The sequence below is a fragment of the Glycine soja genome, chromosome 11, assembly GCF_004193775.1.
Source record: "Glycine soja cultivar W05 chromosome 11, ASM419377v2, whole genome shotgun sequence".
Taxonomy (NCBI): Eukaryota; Viridiplantae; Streptophyta; class Magnoliopsida; order Fabales; family Fabaceae; genus Glycine; species Glycine soja.
The window spans coordinates 37,879,999-37,896,638 of record NC_041012.1 but is presented as its reverse complement, the minus strand read 5'-3'; the positions used below and the strand labels follow the sequence as shown (position 1 = coordinate 37,896,638).

General features: G+C 34.7%; 1 protein-coding gene, 1 long non-coding RNA gene and 1 pseudogene across 3 annotated transcripts; 2 read left to right on the top strand and 1 right to left on the bottom strand.

The window, feature by feature from the left end:
- The first annotated feature begins 518 nt into the window (after positions 1 to 518).
- Positions 519 to 5,601, top strand: LOC114373260 (annotated as a pseudogene).
- A 1,072-nt stretch (positions 5,602 to 6,673) lies between these two features.
- On the bottom strand, positions 6,674 to 12,163 carry LOC114376129 (putative disease resistance RPP13-like protein 1). Of its 2 annotated transcripts, XR_003658912.1 has the most exons (3): positions 8,504 to 12,163; positions 7,430 to 7,603; positions 6,674 to 6,998 (listed from the first exon to the last, which is right to left on the bottom strand). XR_003658912.1 is itself a non-coding variant. In XM_028334062.1 (2 exons), exons 1-2 carry the CDS (start codon positions 12,042 to 12,044, stop codon positions 7,599 to 7,601), a joined length of 3,546 nt encoding a protein of 1,181 aa, XP_028189863.1. In that variant the 5' UTR covers positions 12,045 to 12,163; the 3' UTR covers positions 7,429 to 7,598. The 2 variants fall into 2 exon arrangements, 1 of the variants encoding a protein (XP_028189863.1); XM_028334062.1 differs by lacking the exon at positions 6,674 to 6,998 and having other exon boundaries at positions 7,429 to 7,603.
- Positions 12,164 to 13,258: 1,095 nt separating this feature from the next.
- LOC114376132 lies at positions 13,259 to 14,066 on the top strand. The gene is made up of 3 exons (XR_003658913.1): positions 13,259 to 13,339; positions 13,567 to 13,622; positions 13,737 to 14,066. It is a non-coding gene; the product is annotated as an uncharacterized LOC114376132 (long non-coding RNA).
- Positions 14,067 to 16,640: the final 2,574 nt, after the last annotated feature.

Below are 16,640 nucleotides of genomic sequence, written 5' to 3'. Positions count from 1 at the left end.
AATTTAAAAATTATAAAGTTAATTTTAAAAAATAAGAGTAACATAAATTAAAATACTGAATCTCTTTCAATAGGATCGGAGATTCATAATAAATTTTGAAGTTATACACTTAATTTTTAAAAATAAGAATAACATTCCATTCTTCAAAATGCATTAAAATACTGACTCACTTTCAGAATGACGCGAAATGCATGTTTGCAAAAAATAAACAGATCTCATTATTTATCTAATTATATATGCATATATATATGTGTGTAATTTCTTATCAAAGATAAATTAATGATAAACAATTTTAATCTAACTATAGTTTGTTTATATATATTTAAAGACATTTATTTCTTATAAATTTTAATAATGATTGAAATTTATTTCATTAAGTGACAATAAAATAAAATAAAATAGACCAAAATAGTGTATTTTCGTTATAAAAATGTATTTATGGAAATCAAATATATTTTTTGAGGGGTGGAAATCAAATTGTTGTTTAAGCCTTATATATTTAATTTAAATACTTATAAATCGTTGTTTGTTGTTCTGTAACGCAAGCAAGCAAAAACCTCGAAGATTTAGGGTTTCGCATTGCTACTTCGCGTTCGTTCATCTCTCTCTCACGCCTCGTAATCTTCGTTTGCTTTGTTTTTCGTTCCCTCTTTTCTTTCCTGAACCCGAGTCCATTCCGTTTAGATTCTTCTGTGTGGAATTGCGAGCTAATTTTGTGTCATGTTCTTTTTGTTGCAATTTTTTTTTAAAAAAAAATTAGGTTTTAAAATTGGCTATTGTTGTTTTGTTGGTTTTGGTGGTGCAGAAGATTTTCAAGAACACATTCCAATCTGGATTTCTTTCCATTTTGTACAGCCTTGGGTATGCTCTGTTTTGGCGTGTTTGTTTCATATTTCTGTTTCTCATGTTTGCTGTGATGAAGTTGCTGAAATTTCTCATTATTTTTTAATATTAAATAGGAGTAAACCTTTGCAGATATGGGACAAAGAAGGTACGTAATTTCTTGTTTGCAGTTACATCAAGTGGTAATATTTTGGGATTTGAATGCTTCAGAGTGAGGGATTGTGATAAGAAACATGCACATGTATAACAAAGTATGAAGTTATTACAATCTTAATTATTCATTTTCCAACCAATAATTGGACTTTATTGTCTGAAATACACCCCTTGTAAGATCAAATCTTCTGAGCTTGTTTTAAATTCAATACTCTGCCTTGCATTGTCTGAAATTATGACCGAATGATACTTAATTCTTGTTTTCAGAATTCTATTTATGGTTTATGTCATGAAGTATTAAGATTCCCACCGTGTGGCTGACTGATAGCAGACCTATAGTTAAACCAATGACTGGACTTTATTTTGAGCTTGTTTTAAATTCAATACTCTACCTTGCATTGTCTGAAATTACAACCTAATGATGCTTAATTCTCGTTTTCAGAATTTTATTTATGGTTTATGTCGTGAAGTAGTAAGATTCCCACCATGTGGCTGACTGATAGCAGACCTATAGTTAAACAGGTCAATGTTAGGAAGAGAAGGAGTAAGCCAATTGTAAACATAACTTAGTTGGAGTTGGTTAGGAGGTTTGCTATGGTCAGTTAAGGGGGCTATCCTATGTACCAGATGGTGGGAGCACTTCTTACCCTTCATTACCTCCCCCCTCCCAAGGGCCAAAACGATACCATTTTTGTGGTGTCTCTTTTACCCGGCCCTAAAACACATATCGAGGCAGAAAAAGTTGTGTATTGGTGCAATTTCACACAGTTATGGCCGTGAAAGGCAGCACAACCACTGACAGCAAGGCGTGACACCACCTTCTGGAGTGGGGATGCTTGCTTTCACCAGCGTGACATGCTATTGATAACTATGGCTGGCACCCACAATCACCAATTTTTGTATGAAATTATAGACAAAACACATGCTAGCCTTATAATGATTGGAGTTTGGCTGATCCTAGGTCTTAGAAAATACGACACACTGGGAGTATCAAGTTACCTCAATTTCCGAACATCAATCTCCAGCCAATTTCTTTTCTAAAAATTTATGGAACATAATAACCACTTAAATTTGATCAAACTCTCATTCTGCACCATCACTCTCCACATCTAAGATCTCTTAATCACTATTCACCTCAGTGATTGTCTTTTCCTCTGCAATCTCTTCAATGACTTTGGATTGTTCTTCATTTTGTGAATTATCTGTAGCAACCGTTGTCTGATCATTTCAGACTCATCGTCGAACTTAGGTTCTATTCCAGATGGCATCCTAGTGAGTAGCGACTAGTGAAGCTGCACCATTTAGTGGAACACCAACGTAAGAAACCAGTGTCCTACTATATGAGTGTTATTTAATTCAAAAGGATTGGACTGCAGCTTTTACTGGCAGAAAATGGAAACAAGTAACAACCCGAGATGAATCTCCTTGACACATTCTACCAAAGCTAATGCTCATCAATAAAAAAAATCCCTGTGGAAAGTCTAACCAAAATTCCACACTATCATGCTAACCTTGCCCCTATATCTTGCTATAACATGTCAACTCAGCTCCTCCTCACCCTCCTAGAACCCCCTTCCTTTTAGTATAGACTATAGAATCCAATAGCAATAGGAGCAAAGGTCCTATCAGTTACACAAATCACTCAATTTCCCTTGCTTGTTCTCATGCACTCTGTTACATTAAGCATTTGATTCTCCTTGATTGCCTCTCTGCATTCTTTCCTAATCCTAATATAAACCATAGTGATAGGTGATCACCTGACAATACTTTCCCTAGAAGCCTTCAACTTGTCTTCAAGGTAAAATGTAGGAAACTATTCTTGCAGTCTTGTAGATATTCCCAAGAATTTTCAAAGTCAGGAAGGTCCTGCCATTTAATTAGGACTTCGGTGAGATCCTCTGTATTGATTCTGTAATCCAGCACCTTTGCTGCGTCAGGCTGTATCTCAAGCTCCCATTCATCACTCATCAGATAGAAAGGTAAGCAATGCTTGAATATCAACAGGTGTAGACAGCTGCTAGCAGGCAACTTCAATTACAAAGAACCTAGGACCTAGCTTTTCATTAACCGGCCTAACTAAATCTCCACATTGGTAGTATACATCCCCTTCTATACTTGTCACCTTATGTTTTCATTGTATTTTTGGCCAACATCAAGTTATGCTTGAGATCATCAACATCTGATCCTGTTCTGTCATTAAATGGTTAACCCTCTCATCAGTTGATGGAGTTGTGGGACTTCTAAATAGTATAGAAGGGATTTAGGACCCACCCCTTTTTAGACTAGGTTAGATCTGTAAACAAATTACTCAAGAATGTATAGAATGACAGAGGGAAAAAAAGAATGGAAAAGAACGAATCTTCTGTATTATCAATTAAGGGAAAAAGAAACCAGGTACATGCAGTGGTGCCATGATTATTGGTGTTATACCAAAATACTCAGCCCAACTGAGACATTTGGCCATTGCTTACGCTTTGAAGTTGTTAAACATTGCAAATTCATCTCTATGCATCTATTGACAACCTTAGTGTGGCTATCAGGTTGAGGGTGGTAAGCCAAACTAAATTTGAGTTTGGTACCTTCCATCTTGAATAACTCAGTCCAAAATCAGCTGATAAGAAAGAGCCTGTCCCAGTCAGAGACTATTGATGATGAGCAGCCATGCAGTTTGACAGCTTCTTTAATAAAACTTCGGACACTTCCTTAGCCAAGTAAGGGTGACTTAAAACCACAAAATGGGCATATTTAGTGAATCTATACACTATAACCATGATAGTGTCCACTACATTGGCTTAGTTAACCCTCCAATAGTCCAATGAAATCCATAAAAATGTCTGGCCAAACCCGAATGGGTACTGGTAGTGGCTGTAATAGCCTGGCAGGAGATAGGGCTTGGTACTTGTTTCTTTGGCAGGTGCTCATACTGCTACATAATTGTGTATTACCATTATGCATTCCTTCAGATAAAAACAACCGAGTAATCCTCTTATAAATTCTGAAAAAACCCAAATGCCCTCCTATGGAAAAATCATGAAAGCTGGCCTCATAGTTAGCATATTTGTGGCTTGTTTGATTATAAGAACAATCTTTTTCATGTTCAAGGTAAATATTATGTGACTGATTTTTCTTGAACTTTGTTTAGTTGTGAATGCCCATGTTAAACGACCACAGGATGAAGACATACAATCCAATGTACTGGAAATAATTGGATCAAATATTCAGTCCACATACATTACATGCCCAGCTGACCCAGCTGCAACACTTGGTATAAAACTTCCATTCTTGGTTTTGATTGTCAAGAATCTAAAGAAGTATTTCACATTTGAGATTCAAGTTTTGGATGATAAGAATGTCAGACGACGATTTCAAGCCTCAAATTTTCAAGTGTGTAAGTCTGCCCATGTTTGTGTGTCGAATGGGTTTACCCACAACTTGCAGAATTTTAATTTCTTCCATATGTATTTTGTGCACGACTGCTTGCTTGTACCTAATATCATAGAGAACTTTGATTTTCTAAATAGTAATGCTTTGGCATGATTCTATTTTTGGGTCATTGTATTTTTTAGTTAGAAAGTCTTAGAGGAATCTTGGTTATGTTCCTCGAGTCTGATGAAATTCACATTTTTTTACTGCATCTACATTTAATTAGTTTGTATGTGCAGAATTGCATTGAGATTAAGTACATCTATTAAGTACAATCTTTCGTTTTTAAATCACCGTAAGACTGGGGAATATTAGTGTTAAAATAGTTCTTATTATCATCCAATGTCATTCTTTAGTTATACTGTGATGTTTATAAAAATAAAAAGATTAGGAAAATTATAACAACCATTTTTGCTAAAACAATCTTGATATGTTTTCTGAAATACATGGGTCCCTTTTCTTTTTTAAATACTGTCAAATATGGATTACAAATGATTTCATGTTCTCTTATTTTCATGTCATAATAGGCTGTCACTCGGGTAAAGCCCTACATTGCACTATGCCACTGAGAATGATGAGGGGTGGAATCAAATCCAGTTTAACCTGGCTGATTTCACCAAGAGAGCATATGGTACTAATTATGTGGAGACACTGCAAGTTCAGGTCCATGCAAACTGTCGCCTGAGAAGGATTTACTTCTCTGACCGCCTCTACTCTGAAGAGGAACTCCCTCCAGAGTTCAAATTGTACCTTCCAATGCAGGTTAGACTTTAGAGATGCCCTCATTTGGATGACTAGTTCTGTTTATGTTTATCTTTTATTGTAAAGTGTATGTTATGAGTCTCTCTCTCTCTCTCTCTCTCTCTCTCTCTCTCTCTTTTTTTTTTTTTACTTTTTTTGATAAAATCTCACCTTGTGCTTATCATCATGCAGAAATCATGAAAAAATGGGAGTTTGGAGTTGTAGCCTGGAGAAATTGATGTGATTTTATATGCGTACTACTAGTTGATTTTATTCTAAACTTTGTAATTATGTTGTGCTAGATTAATATTGCTCGTTCCAGTAACATTAAGTTGTGTTCTGATGCTTGTCTCTAATATTCATGTCTTTGTATGTTAGTTTCTAACCAAAGAAAGGATGATAGTGTTATAAATGCATTGCATTAATAATAGATATGCCTGATATCTGGTTATCTTAAGAATAAATAAAAAAATTCAAATAGAATAAACATTGAATATAAGTGGGTAGCGGGAATCAATAACAAAATACAAAATACGTTCTTGTTTAACTTAATGTAATGTATTTGCGAAGTTCTTATATTGGGTTTTCCTTCTTTAAAGAGAAGTTGGGATAGAAACAATTTTGTGTTTTTAAAAATTAAAGCTAATTATTACATTTTAAGAGTATAAAAGATAAGAACATAAAAATTAAAGACTATTTACAAACAAATGAAAGAAAAGTAAAATAGTTAATTTGGTGATTTTTGTTAAAACTTCAGCTTCATGAAAGTTGCTGTTTCTTTTTATACTAATCATTTATGTAAAGGGCCAAAACAAAAAGAAATAAGAGAGCCAAGGCTATTGTATTGTGCACTTTCATCATTATTGCATTTTTTTAATCGGCTTTCCTGGATGCGATGGGAGGTGCAGGATGTAATGGTGGAAGTGCAGAAAATAAATTCCAAGAGACAATGATGTTTCTAAGTTCCACGGTGAAGGCTAAAAAAAATAGTGCTACAAAAGTTGAGATATAGTTAGTCATGTGGTATTGAGAATCAAAATGATTAAGTGAAAGAAATATCAAGGATTTCAATTGATGTATAGATTAACGCATTTAGTTCGAGACTGCAAAGATAAAGAGTGATTTACTACATGCAGCCAATGGTGCTTTTGGTTTGATTCATTAGCTAAATGACATCATGCAAATTAATGAAATGCATTTCTGTTTATATTTAAGTTTTAAACTTTTATAATGAAACAAATTAAATTGCTTATTGCTCGTGGAGCTCTTCTAGTTAGATTTAATTTAGGGCCTAAAATCACATTTAACAATTTCAAAGCTTTGCAATAAAAGAAAAATAAAGTAAATACTTTTTTAGACGACAATTCTTTATAAAAAAAATTGGGAACAAAATTCATCTGTTAAATATCTGATCTGACAAATAATTCAGACGTCTACAACCACGAATAAAATTTGGGTTTAGAAAATAATTAGAGAGTTTTTACATGGATTCAGATAGCTGAAGAGAGTTCCAAAGAAGTTAGAAGTATCATGAATTCACGATCATTAGTTTTAGAAGAAAACAAATTTGAAATTTTAGAAATGTACTTGCATGATGTAACCTCTGGAATTAATAAGTCAGTGAATTCCCAATAAAAGCAATACCCATAATCCTGTTACAAATTTAGCTGTACATAAACTAATGTTTAAAACAATTTAGAATAACCATGCATCTCATTAACCACCTGCACTCAAGGACTTTCAAAGGCACCAGTAGGACATTGGTCATCGAGCAATTTATCCTTTCCATGGACACAAGAAAATTTGAGTTTGACGACCTTCGCCAATTTCCTAGTTTCCTGGTAATCAGCAAACATGACCAGTAAATAAAACAATGTATTTTGACAGAATTCAACTACAAGGTGGAGCACAATGATCTTAGAAATTGTTGCACTTAAAAAGGAATAGACAAAAGTAGTTAGTTTGTGAAAGAAAGTGGATTCATACATATGCAAAAGTAAATCTTATTGTATTAATCTGTTAATGCTTGGGATATAACATCTATTAGACTTTTGTAGATTTTTACTCAAAGTCATCTCTGATCTGTGTAAGTTAAGCTATCCTCCCCCATTAATGTTAGGTGTCACTTATGCTACAATTAGATGCTATCTAGAGAGTAAAAATGTAAAACATTTCCAATAAACAAGATTGCAGCATAGGGATGAGTAACTATATGTAACAAGTAACTATTTGATTAGAAACAAGTAACTATATGTAACAGAGTGGATACCTTATCCAAAGCTAGACAATTTGGAGGCATTCAGTGGCTGGAATTTCTGCCATAGTATTCTGATGATACTTTTGACGTACAAACTATTACTCCCCCGATATTGATTAATCTTCAAAGTACAAACCAATTTGGAAATCTGTACTAACATAGCTCCTGATTGACAGCTCTTTCAATCTGATATCATAAATGCATTTCAATAATTAGATGAGAAGAATGGACATTAGTAGATTTTAAGAATCTAAGAGTTTCTTCGAAGTTAAGGAAACATTTGAAAACAGAAAGCTACATAATATGTTATTAGGTTAAATTACTTAATTGGTCCTTAAATTATTTTGGAATTTTCAAGTAAGTCCCTAAATTAAAATAGTAGGTCCCGGTGGTTATTAATCTGGCAGATTGAAACTGCCAGAAAATGACAGTTTATGGTAATTTTAAAAATCTTAGGGACTCGATTTAAAAACTTACATGATCAAGGACCTAATTATTATTTTTAGTTTAGAAACCTACCTGAAAATTTTAAAATATGATAGGGATCCACTGAATAATTTAACCATGTAATTAACAGAAAAACCGATATGTGGAAAAGTAACATGAGAACATCAAGCAAAAAAAGATGAGAAGAGACAGAAAATGAAGCCCAACCCACATCATAGGAAGCTCTGCAAAGCAAGACTGAGTTTTCAATGCATAGTATGATTTTTGAATGCCTTTTCATATTTAATATAAACAATATCATATTTCAAAAGCTACAAAGATACCACCGAGAATTAGCACCTGATGAATAGCTACAAAGTTATTATTTTAAAATTATCATTTTTTATATCTCTCTACCTATATTGACTCTCATTAATGTTTGTTTGTAGAGAAAATAATTAAGTAAAAATATACAGAAAAAAAATAATCAATACATCTAAAAATTAAAAAATAATCTTATAAAAAAAAGACAAATAAATTGTTATAAATAATCTTATAATTTGGATCTGAGGAAGTATTAGATATAAAAGAAAAAAAAAGCTGACGCGTTAAGAAGCATGTAGAAGTTTGACGACAATTCTTAAACATCAACATCATTACCGTGTAACGACACGCGTTTAATGTGAGCAATCTTTGGCCAGTCTTCGCCTTTGGGTTCCCGGCAACGTTGTTTGAGCAACGGACAATTGTAAATGCTCAAAGTTGAAATGGATTTGGGCAGACCCTCCTCCGGTAAGCATTGGAGCCTGGGGCAGTCAGAAAGATGCAATTTCTTGAGAGAGGAGAGGTGGCAGAGACCTTTGTAGTCCAGTCTTTTTAGATCTTCACAATGACTGATGTCTAGAGTAACAAGAGAGTGTGGCAGTACACCTTCCTCAGGAAGACACTCAACATCCACTTTTCCAATAGATAATCTTTCTAGAGAGTGATTGTCTCCCAAGGCACTTTTCAATAAGGAGATAAGTTTGGAACTACCATAGAGACGCATATTTTTTAAATTTGATGGCAAACCTCCTTCGGGAAACATTTGAACTTTTGGACAATGAATTATCCACAGAGAATCAAGAGATGGAAGGAGGACATGCATTCCTTCAGGCAATGATTCTAATTGGGGGCACTCTATGATACTCAGAGTCTCGAGATGATTATGAGCGTGCCCCTGTGAAATCCTCTGTAGATTAGGACACTTCCTGATATAAAGGACCCCGAGTATTGGGAAGATATCTAAGTGAATGGTCGTTAGAGAGTCGCAGCCACCTATGATTTCCAACTTTACAAGGAAATCATAGCAACTGTGCATGGGAATATTCTTATTTGAACAAGCGTAATTGTGTCCAATCTGTTCGAGTAAAGCTGCCTCCACGTTGTAACCTTCAATGGTAAGCACTTTCAAAGTTGTCGGATGATCAATTTGCAGCTTTCCACAGTCTCCTAGGAATAATTGATGAATATCAGGGGCACTGAGAGCAGAAGGTACAAGTTGTTCGCACCCAGAAATCTTTAGATCATTTAATTGACATAGTTGCTCTGGCAAGTGCCCTTTCAGCTTGGGACAATCCTCTATATAAAGACGTTGAAGACGTGGAAAAGCACCTGTCATACATTCCCATTCTTCCCATTCCTTCATATCGTAGAACTCCAAAGATTCCAAGGATGTAAATGAACAAGAGCTACTACCGTAAAAATCAGCATTAATACTCACAATCCCATCAAGCCCTCCAATTAAAAGCTCCTTCAGAAGTGGCAAAAGTCCAAGGGGAGGCAAACATAGGCAATATTTACAGTTCTTCAAGCTTAACCACACCACATTACATAATGAATTATCCAATAACCAACTAGGAAATTGAGTACCACCGTAGTTCCCGATTGACAATTTCTCCAAATGTCTTGAAGGTTGCAGATTCTCAAGTACTTGTCTTTCTTTTATTGAATCATCAAGGTTCTGGTGCTCATTCCATTTTAACTCTAGATCCAGAAGATGAGTTTTATTTTTCAAATCTGCGGCCAATGCATCCAAGGGATTCACAATATTTTGCAGCTCCTCAATTGATAGCCTTCCATGAAGATTGAGTTCCCCTAGCTGTTGAATACTGCAGTTGTCGCTGCCCATTCCAACATAAAACGAACTCAACACCTGAAGATTCTTCAGTTTTCCAAAATGCATTGGCATCTTTCTCACTTTAGTGTACATAAATTCAAGACAGCGCAAATTGGTGAGTTTATGCAAATTTGAGGGTAGCTCCTCCAAATGGTCACAAGAATTCAGCTTCAAGACTTGCAAGTTACAGAGAAAACAAATTGAATCAGGCAGTTCTTTTATGTAAGTTTTAGAAAGGTCTAACGAACGAAGATGCTTAAGATTGCCTACAGAGTCAGGCATCTCTATAAGATCACAACGAAACAAAGATAAGATGCGTAAGAACTTAAACTTGGAGCACAACTCATCTACTAGTTTCCTACCACCCCAAATATACATATCTCGTCCTGGAAGTGTGGGCATAAATGTCCGTAGCCTTTTAGCATGATATAAACTCCCGTACCCATCAAAATATTGATGGTATTCAGGTACAAATGAAAAATGACGGACTTTTGATATACTTTTTGTTTTATCAACTCCTAATCTGAAACAGATGTCCCCACAAACATATTTTGCCAAATCATTGAGAAGATCATGCATGACAAAACACTTTTCTCTACTTGATCGTTGAAAGAAGGACCTTGATAATAGATCATTGAAGTATTGTTCACCAATTTCTTCTTGAGGAGTACTCTCTTGAGAGCATTGTACAAAATTTTCAGCCACCCATAACTGAATTAAGCTATCCTTGTAAAACTCGTGATCTTTAGGGAATAAGGCACAATAAGCGAAACATCTCTTGAGATGAGAAGGAAGATGGTAATAGCTCAACAATAAAGCAGGGATGATTTTACTGTCTTCTTTCGGTAACTCCCATATCTTGCTTTTCAATACACCTTCCCATTGTGAAACAGATGGTTTTGTGTGTAAAAGACATCCAACTGTTTCTAAGGCTAGAGGCAACCCTTGGCACTTCTCAACTATCTTTATACCAATCTCCTTCAGCTGCTCATTCAACTTAGGATAATCATCTTGGAATGCATGCTGAGCGAAAACTTGCCAGCTGTGATCTTCTTGTAATTGCTTTAGTTCATGTACTTTGTTTGACTGCATGATTGAAGCAACCTTGTTACTGCGAGTCGTGACAAGAATTTTACTTCCCTTAGCCCCGTATTTAAGAGGAGTTTGTAAAGCCTTCCATTGGTCTCGATCTTCGTTCCAAACATCATCCAGAACGAGAAGATATTTATTCCCCGACAACTTTTCTTTCAATCTTCCATGAACCATTTCTAGGTCGTCTCCACTGTCTTCTTTTGATTTAGTGATTTTGTTAAGAATTGTCTTGGTTAACATCAAAACATCAAAATCATCCGAAACACAGACCCAGACTTTGATGTCAAATTTAGCCTCCTGTATCCTTGGGTTGTTATATACATGTTGGGCAAGCGTGGTCTTACCCATCCCACCCATTCCCACAATCGAAAGTATTGATATCTTGTTATGATTGTCAGTGTCAGAAGTCAGCCAATTAAGGATCATATCTTTGTCATAATCTCTGCCATAAATAACACTTTCAACCACCAAAGATGTGGATGACAATTTCTGTGACACTTTACTACCCGATCCTGATCCAACCCCAACATCACTAACATTTTTCAAACCTAGATCATTCTTTTGGTCTAAAAGAGAATCTAGGTCATCAAGGACATCTATGATCCTTGATTCAAAATCGCATACCTTGCTAGCACTGGTCTGGGATTCAGCTTCCAACTCAGTTTTGGAGAATTCGCAGTCTATTTCATCCAACAGATCCTCGGTATCAAGCAACACGTCTCTGACGTCATCAAGCCATGCTTTCACATATGCATCAGTGAACTGCTTTTGTTCTGCATCATCAACCACAGCATTGACGGACACCAGCTTCCTCTTCAACTTTTTCAGCAGCCTCCCATCGAGCTTTCTTCCAAGAAAGTAATCCAAAACTTGATGAGAATCCAGCTTGTCAAACAGCACCTGAAGGACAGCACCAAAAAGAGCACCACCAAGGGTTTCTAGTACTGGCATGGTTGGAGAAAGAAAGTGGTTGAACCCAAAAGAAGAAAGGGTTGTGAAAATTGCAAGTAAGAAAGGGTAATGCAGATAGTGAGAACAGGTAATGAATGTTTGATGGCAAACCAGTAGCTGTTGATTCTTCCGGACAGCATAATAATGTGTGGAGCACATCAAATTTCAAAGTTTTTTAACTAGTGTGTGACCCACGGATTAATCACTTAATTTTACGAATATTTTTTATAAATACTTTTTTAAACTTGTTTCAAGAGCTTTTTATATCTAAAGTATGCTATTTCTAATTAATTAATATTATTTATTATAGATATATAACTGATTATATATAGTAGACTATATTTTTAAATATAAGGTATGAGAGAAATAAAAATTAATTACCTATTAGATAAAAATAGAAATTTAAATAATTATTGTGAAATAATATTTCAAATAATCTATGGTAAGAGTTTTTAGTCATTATAAAAAAAATGAAAACAGTATATTATTATGAAACGAAATTTTGAACTATATTTTTAAAATTAAAATATTAATGTAAGCTATGCATGTCATGTCATGCGGGAACTATATCCATTTATAGATATCAAACAGATTTAAATATGTTACCGTTGATAAATATATGGTTTTTATGTTTATTTTTTAATAAATTTTATTTTGTGTTACATTTTTAATAAAATAATAATTTTATTTTTAGTTTATGATATTTTTTATTTTTAATAAGTTAGTAAGTTTTATATTTGTTTTTTATAAAAAAAATCATTTAATATTAATCAGGACTACACAAAAATTGACTAATTTATTATAGAACAAACCTAAATTTGTCAAGGAATAAAATAAAATATCAATGATAAAAAATAAAATTATTATTTTAATTGAGAATTAACATAAAACAAAAATTTATTAAAAAAATAAATACAAAAATTTATTAAAAATTAAAAAATATATTTAAACCTATCAAACATCTCATATACATACAGATTTGTTTCATTTATGTACATCCTTGCTTTACTTGTAATAAAAAATATTAAGCAACTTTAGTGCGTGAGTCAATTTCAATGGCTAATTTATCAATAAATAAACTCAAGGAACCTAACATCTAACATGTATATGAGCCATGAGAACGTGCCAGTCAAATGAAGAGAATACATTTGACAAATATACTAATAATTAATAACTAACTCTGATCAAGTGGATTGGTTCTAAAAAAACTTTTGCAGAATCAAATATAAGATAGTATTTGGATTTCTTTGATTTATTGACATATTCTCGTTTAGCTGGCTTCACGGAATATTTAGGTAAATTTAGTGTGGTGAATCTATTTATAATATATAAATTTGATATAAATATATTTTTATCGTTAATATATATTCAAATTTTATATTTGATTTTTAATAAATTTTTACAATGCGATAAATTTCTTTCCATCTATTTATAATATATAAATTTTAATGCAATTTTTTAAAAAAAAAAATATTAGGTTTTAAAATTGGCTATTGTTGTTTTGTTGGTTTTGGTGGTGCAGAAGATGTTCAAGAACACATTCCAATCTGGATTTCTTTTCATTTTGTACAGCCTTGGGTATGCTCTGTTTTGGCGTGTTTGTTTCATATTTCTGTTTCTCATGTTTGCTGTGATGAAGTTGCTGAAATTTCTCATTATTTTTTAATATTATAATGGAGTAAACCTTTGCAGATATGGGACAGAGAAGGTACGTGCTTTCTTGTTTGCAGTTACATCAAGTGGTAATATTTTGGGATTTGAATGCTTCAGAGTGAGGGATTGTGATAAGAAACATGCACATGTATAACAAAGTATGAAGTTATTACAATCTTAATTATTCATTTTCCAACCAATGATTGGACTTTATTGTCTGAAATACACCCCTTGTGAGATCAAATATTCTGAGCTTGTTTTAAATTCACTACTCTGCCTTGTATTGTCTGAAATTATGACTGAATGATACTTAATTCTTGTTTTCAGAATTTTATTTATGGTTTATGTCGTGAAGTATTAAGATTCCCACCATGTGGCTGACTGATAGCAGACCTATAGTTAAACCAATGATTGGACTTTATTTTGAGCTTGTTTTAAATTCAATACTCTACCTTGCATTGTCTGAAATTACAACCAAAGGATACTTAATTCTCGTTTTCAGAATTTTATTTATGGTTTATGTCGTGAAGTAGTAAGATTCCCACCATGTGGCTGACTGATAGCAGACCTATAGTTAAATAGGTCGATGTTAGGAAGAGAAGGAGTAAGCCAATTATAAACATAAGTTAGTTGGGGTTGGTTAGGAGGTTTGCTATGGTCAGTTAAGGGGGCTATCCTATGTATCAGATGGTGGGAATTAATTGTCTTGTGGCTGAGAATTGTAAGACTAAAATCATGAGGGTCGCATGGTTGGGATTTAGGATTGGAAGCTGAGGTGTGGGTGATTGTCGAATGAGTGGGTTGAGGTTAAATATTGTGGATTAAAATCTAAAGTCTAAAGCACTTTTTACCCTTCATTACCTCCCCCCCCCCCCCCCCCCCCCCCTCCCGAGGGCCAAAATGATACCATTTTTGTGGTGTCTCTTTTACCCGGCCCTAAAACACATTGAGGCAGAAAAAGTTGCATATTGGTGCAATTTCACACAGTTATGGCCATGAAAGGCAGCACAACCACTGACAGCAAGGCATGACACCACCTTCAAGAGTGGGAATGCTTGCTCTCACCAGTGTGACATGTTATTGATAACTATGGCTGGCACCAACAATCACCAATTTTTGTATGAAATTATTTAGACAAAACACATGCTAGCCTTATAATGATTGGAGTTTGGCTGATCCTAGGTCTTAGAACATACGACACAGTGGGAGTATCAAGTTACCTCAATTTCCGAACATCAATCTCCAGCCAATTTCTTTTCTAAAAATTTATGGAACATAATAACCACTTAAATTTGATCAAACTCTCTTTCTGTACCATCACTCTCCACATCTAAGATCTCTTAATCACTATTCACCTCAGTGATTGTCTTTTCCTCTGCAATCTCTTCAATGACTTTGGATTGTTCTTCATTTTGTGACTTATCTGTAGCAACCGTTGTCTATGATCATTTCAGACTCATCGTTAAACTTAGGTTCTATTCCAGATGGCATCCTAGTGAGTAGCGACTAGTGAAGCTGCACCATTTAGTGGAACACCAAGGTAAGAAACCAGTGTGTTACCATATGAGTGTTATTTAATTCAAAAGAATTGGACTGCAACTTATACAAGCAGAAAATGGAAACAAGTAACAACCCGAATTGGACTGCAGTAAAGTACTTCCGCTTTGGTGGGAATCCTTGTCTTGGGTGAATATGGTGGCTGTCTTCCCACATCACCCAAGACAGCACTTTATCCAGCACATGCATCAATCGTATGAAGGCTTGATGGCGACTAGATGGAAATGGTGGTGGTTAGCATTGACATGGTCCATTTGGAAGCACAGAAATAGCATTATTTTCTCTGGCAGCACCTTCAATGCAAATAAAATGATGGAGGACGCAGTGTTTTTATTATGGACTTGGCTGAGACATTTAGAGAAGGGTTTTCAATCTCACTTTAATCAATGGTCTTCAAATATTAGAGAAGGCTTTCGATGTAATCAAGGATAGGAATATAGACCATATTAGCTACTAGTTTTGTTTTCTTTGGTTTCTATAGAGTGGTTCCTTCTCAGACTATTTTGTCTGATTATGGAACCATTTCCATGGTTACCTCCTTTCTGTATTTCAGTACCTCTGGTACTTTATATATATTATATATTATCTTTGCTGACCAAAAAAAAAGTAACAACCCGAGATGAATCTCCTTGACACATTCTACCAAAGCTAATGCTCATCAATAAAAAAAATCCCTATGGAAAGTCTAACCAAAATTCCACACTATCATGCTAACCTTGCCCCTATATCTTGCTATAACATGTCAACTCAGCTCCTCCTCACCCTCCTAGAACCCCCTTCCTTTTAGTATAGAATCCAATAACAATAGGAGCAAAGGTCCTATCAGTTACACAAATCACTCAATTCCCCTTGCTTGTTCTCATGCACTCTGTTACATGAAGCATTTGATTCTCCTTGATTGCCTCTGTGCATTCTTCCCTAATCCTAATATAAACCATAGTGATTGGTGGTCACCTGACAGTACTTTCCCCAGAAGCCTTCAACTTGTCTTCAAGGTAAAATGTAGGAAACTATTCTTGCAGTCTTGTAGATGTTCCCAAGAATTTTCAAAGTCAGGAAAGTCCTGCCATTTAATTAGGACTTCGGTGAGATCCTCTGTATTGATTCTGTAATCCAGCACCTTTGCTGCGTCAGGCTGTATCTCAAGCTCCCATTCATCACTCATCAGATAGAAAGATAAGCAATGCTTGAATATCAACAGGTGTAGACAGCTGCTAGCAGGCAACTTCAATTACATAGAACCTAGGACCTAGCTTTTCATTAACCTGCCTAACTAAATCTCCACATTGGTAGTATACATCCCCTTCTATGCTTGTCACCTTATGATTTCATTGTATTTTTGGTCAACATCCAGTTATGCTCGAGATCATCAACATCTGATCCTGT

Bases quoted from the DNA above. Each gene is read 5' to 3' on its own strand.
- LOC114376129 (XM_028334062.1), bottom strand. From the start codon at position 12,044: ATGCCAGTACTAGAAACCCTTGGTGGTGCTCTTTTTGGTGCTGTCCTT.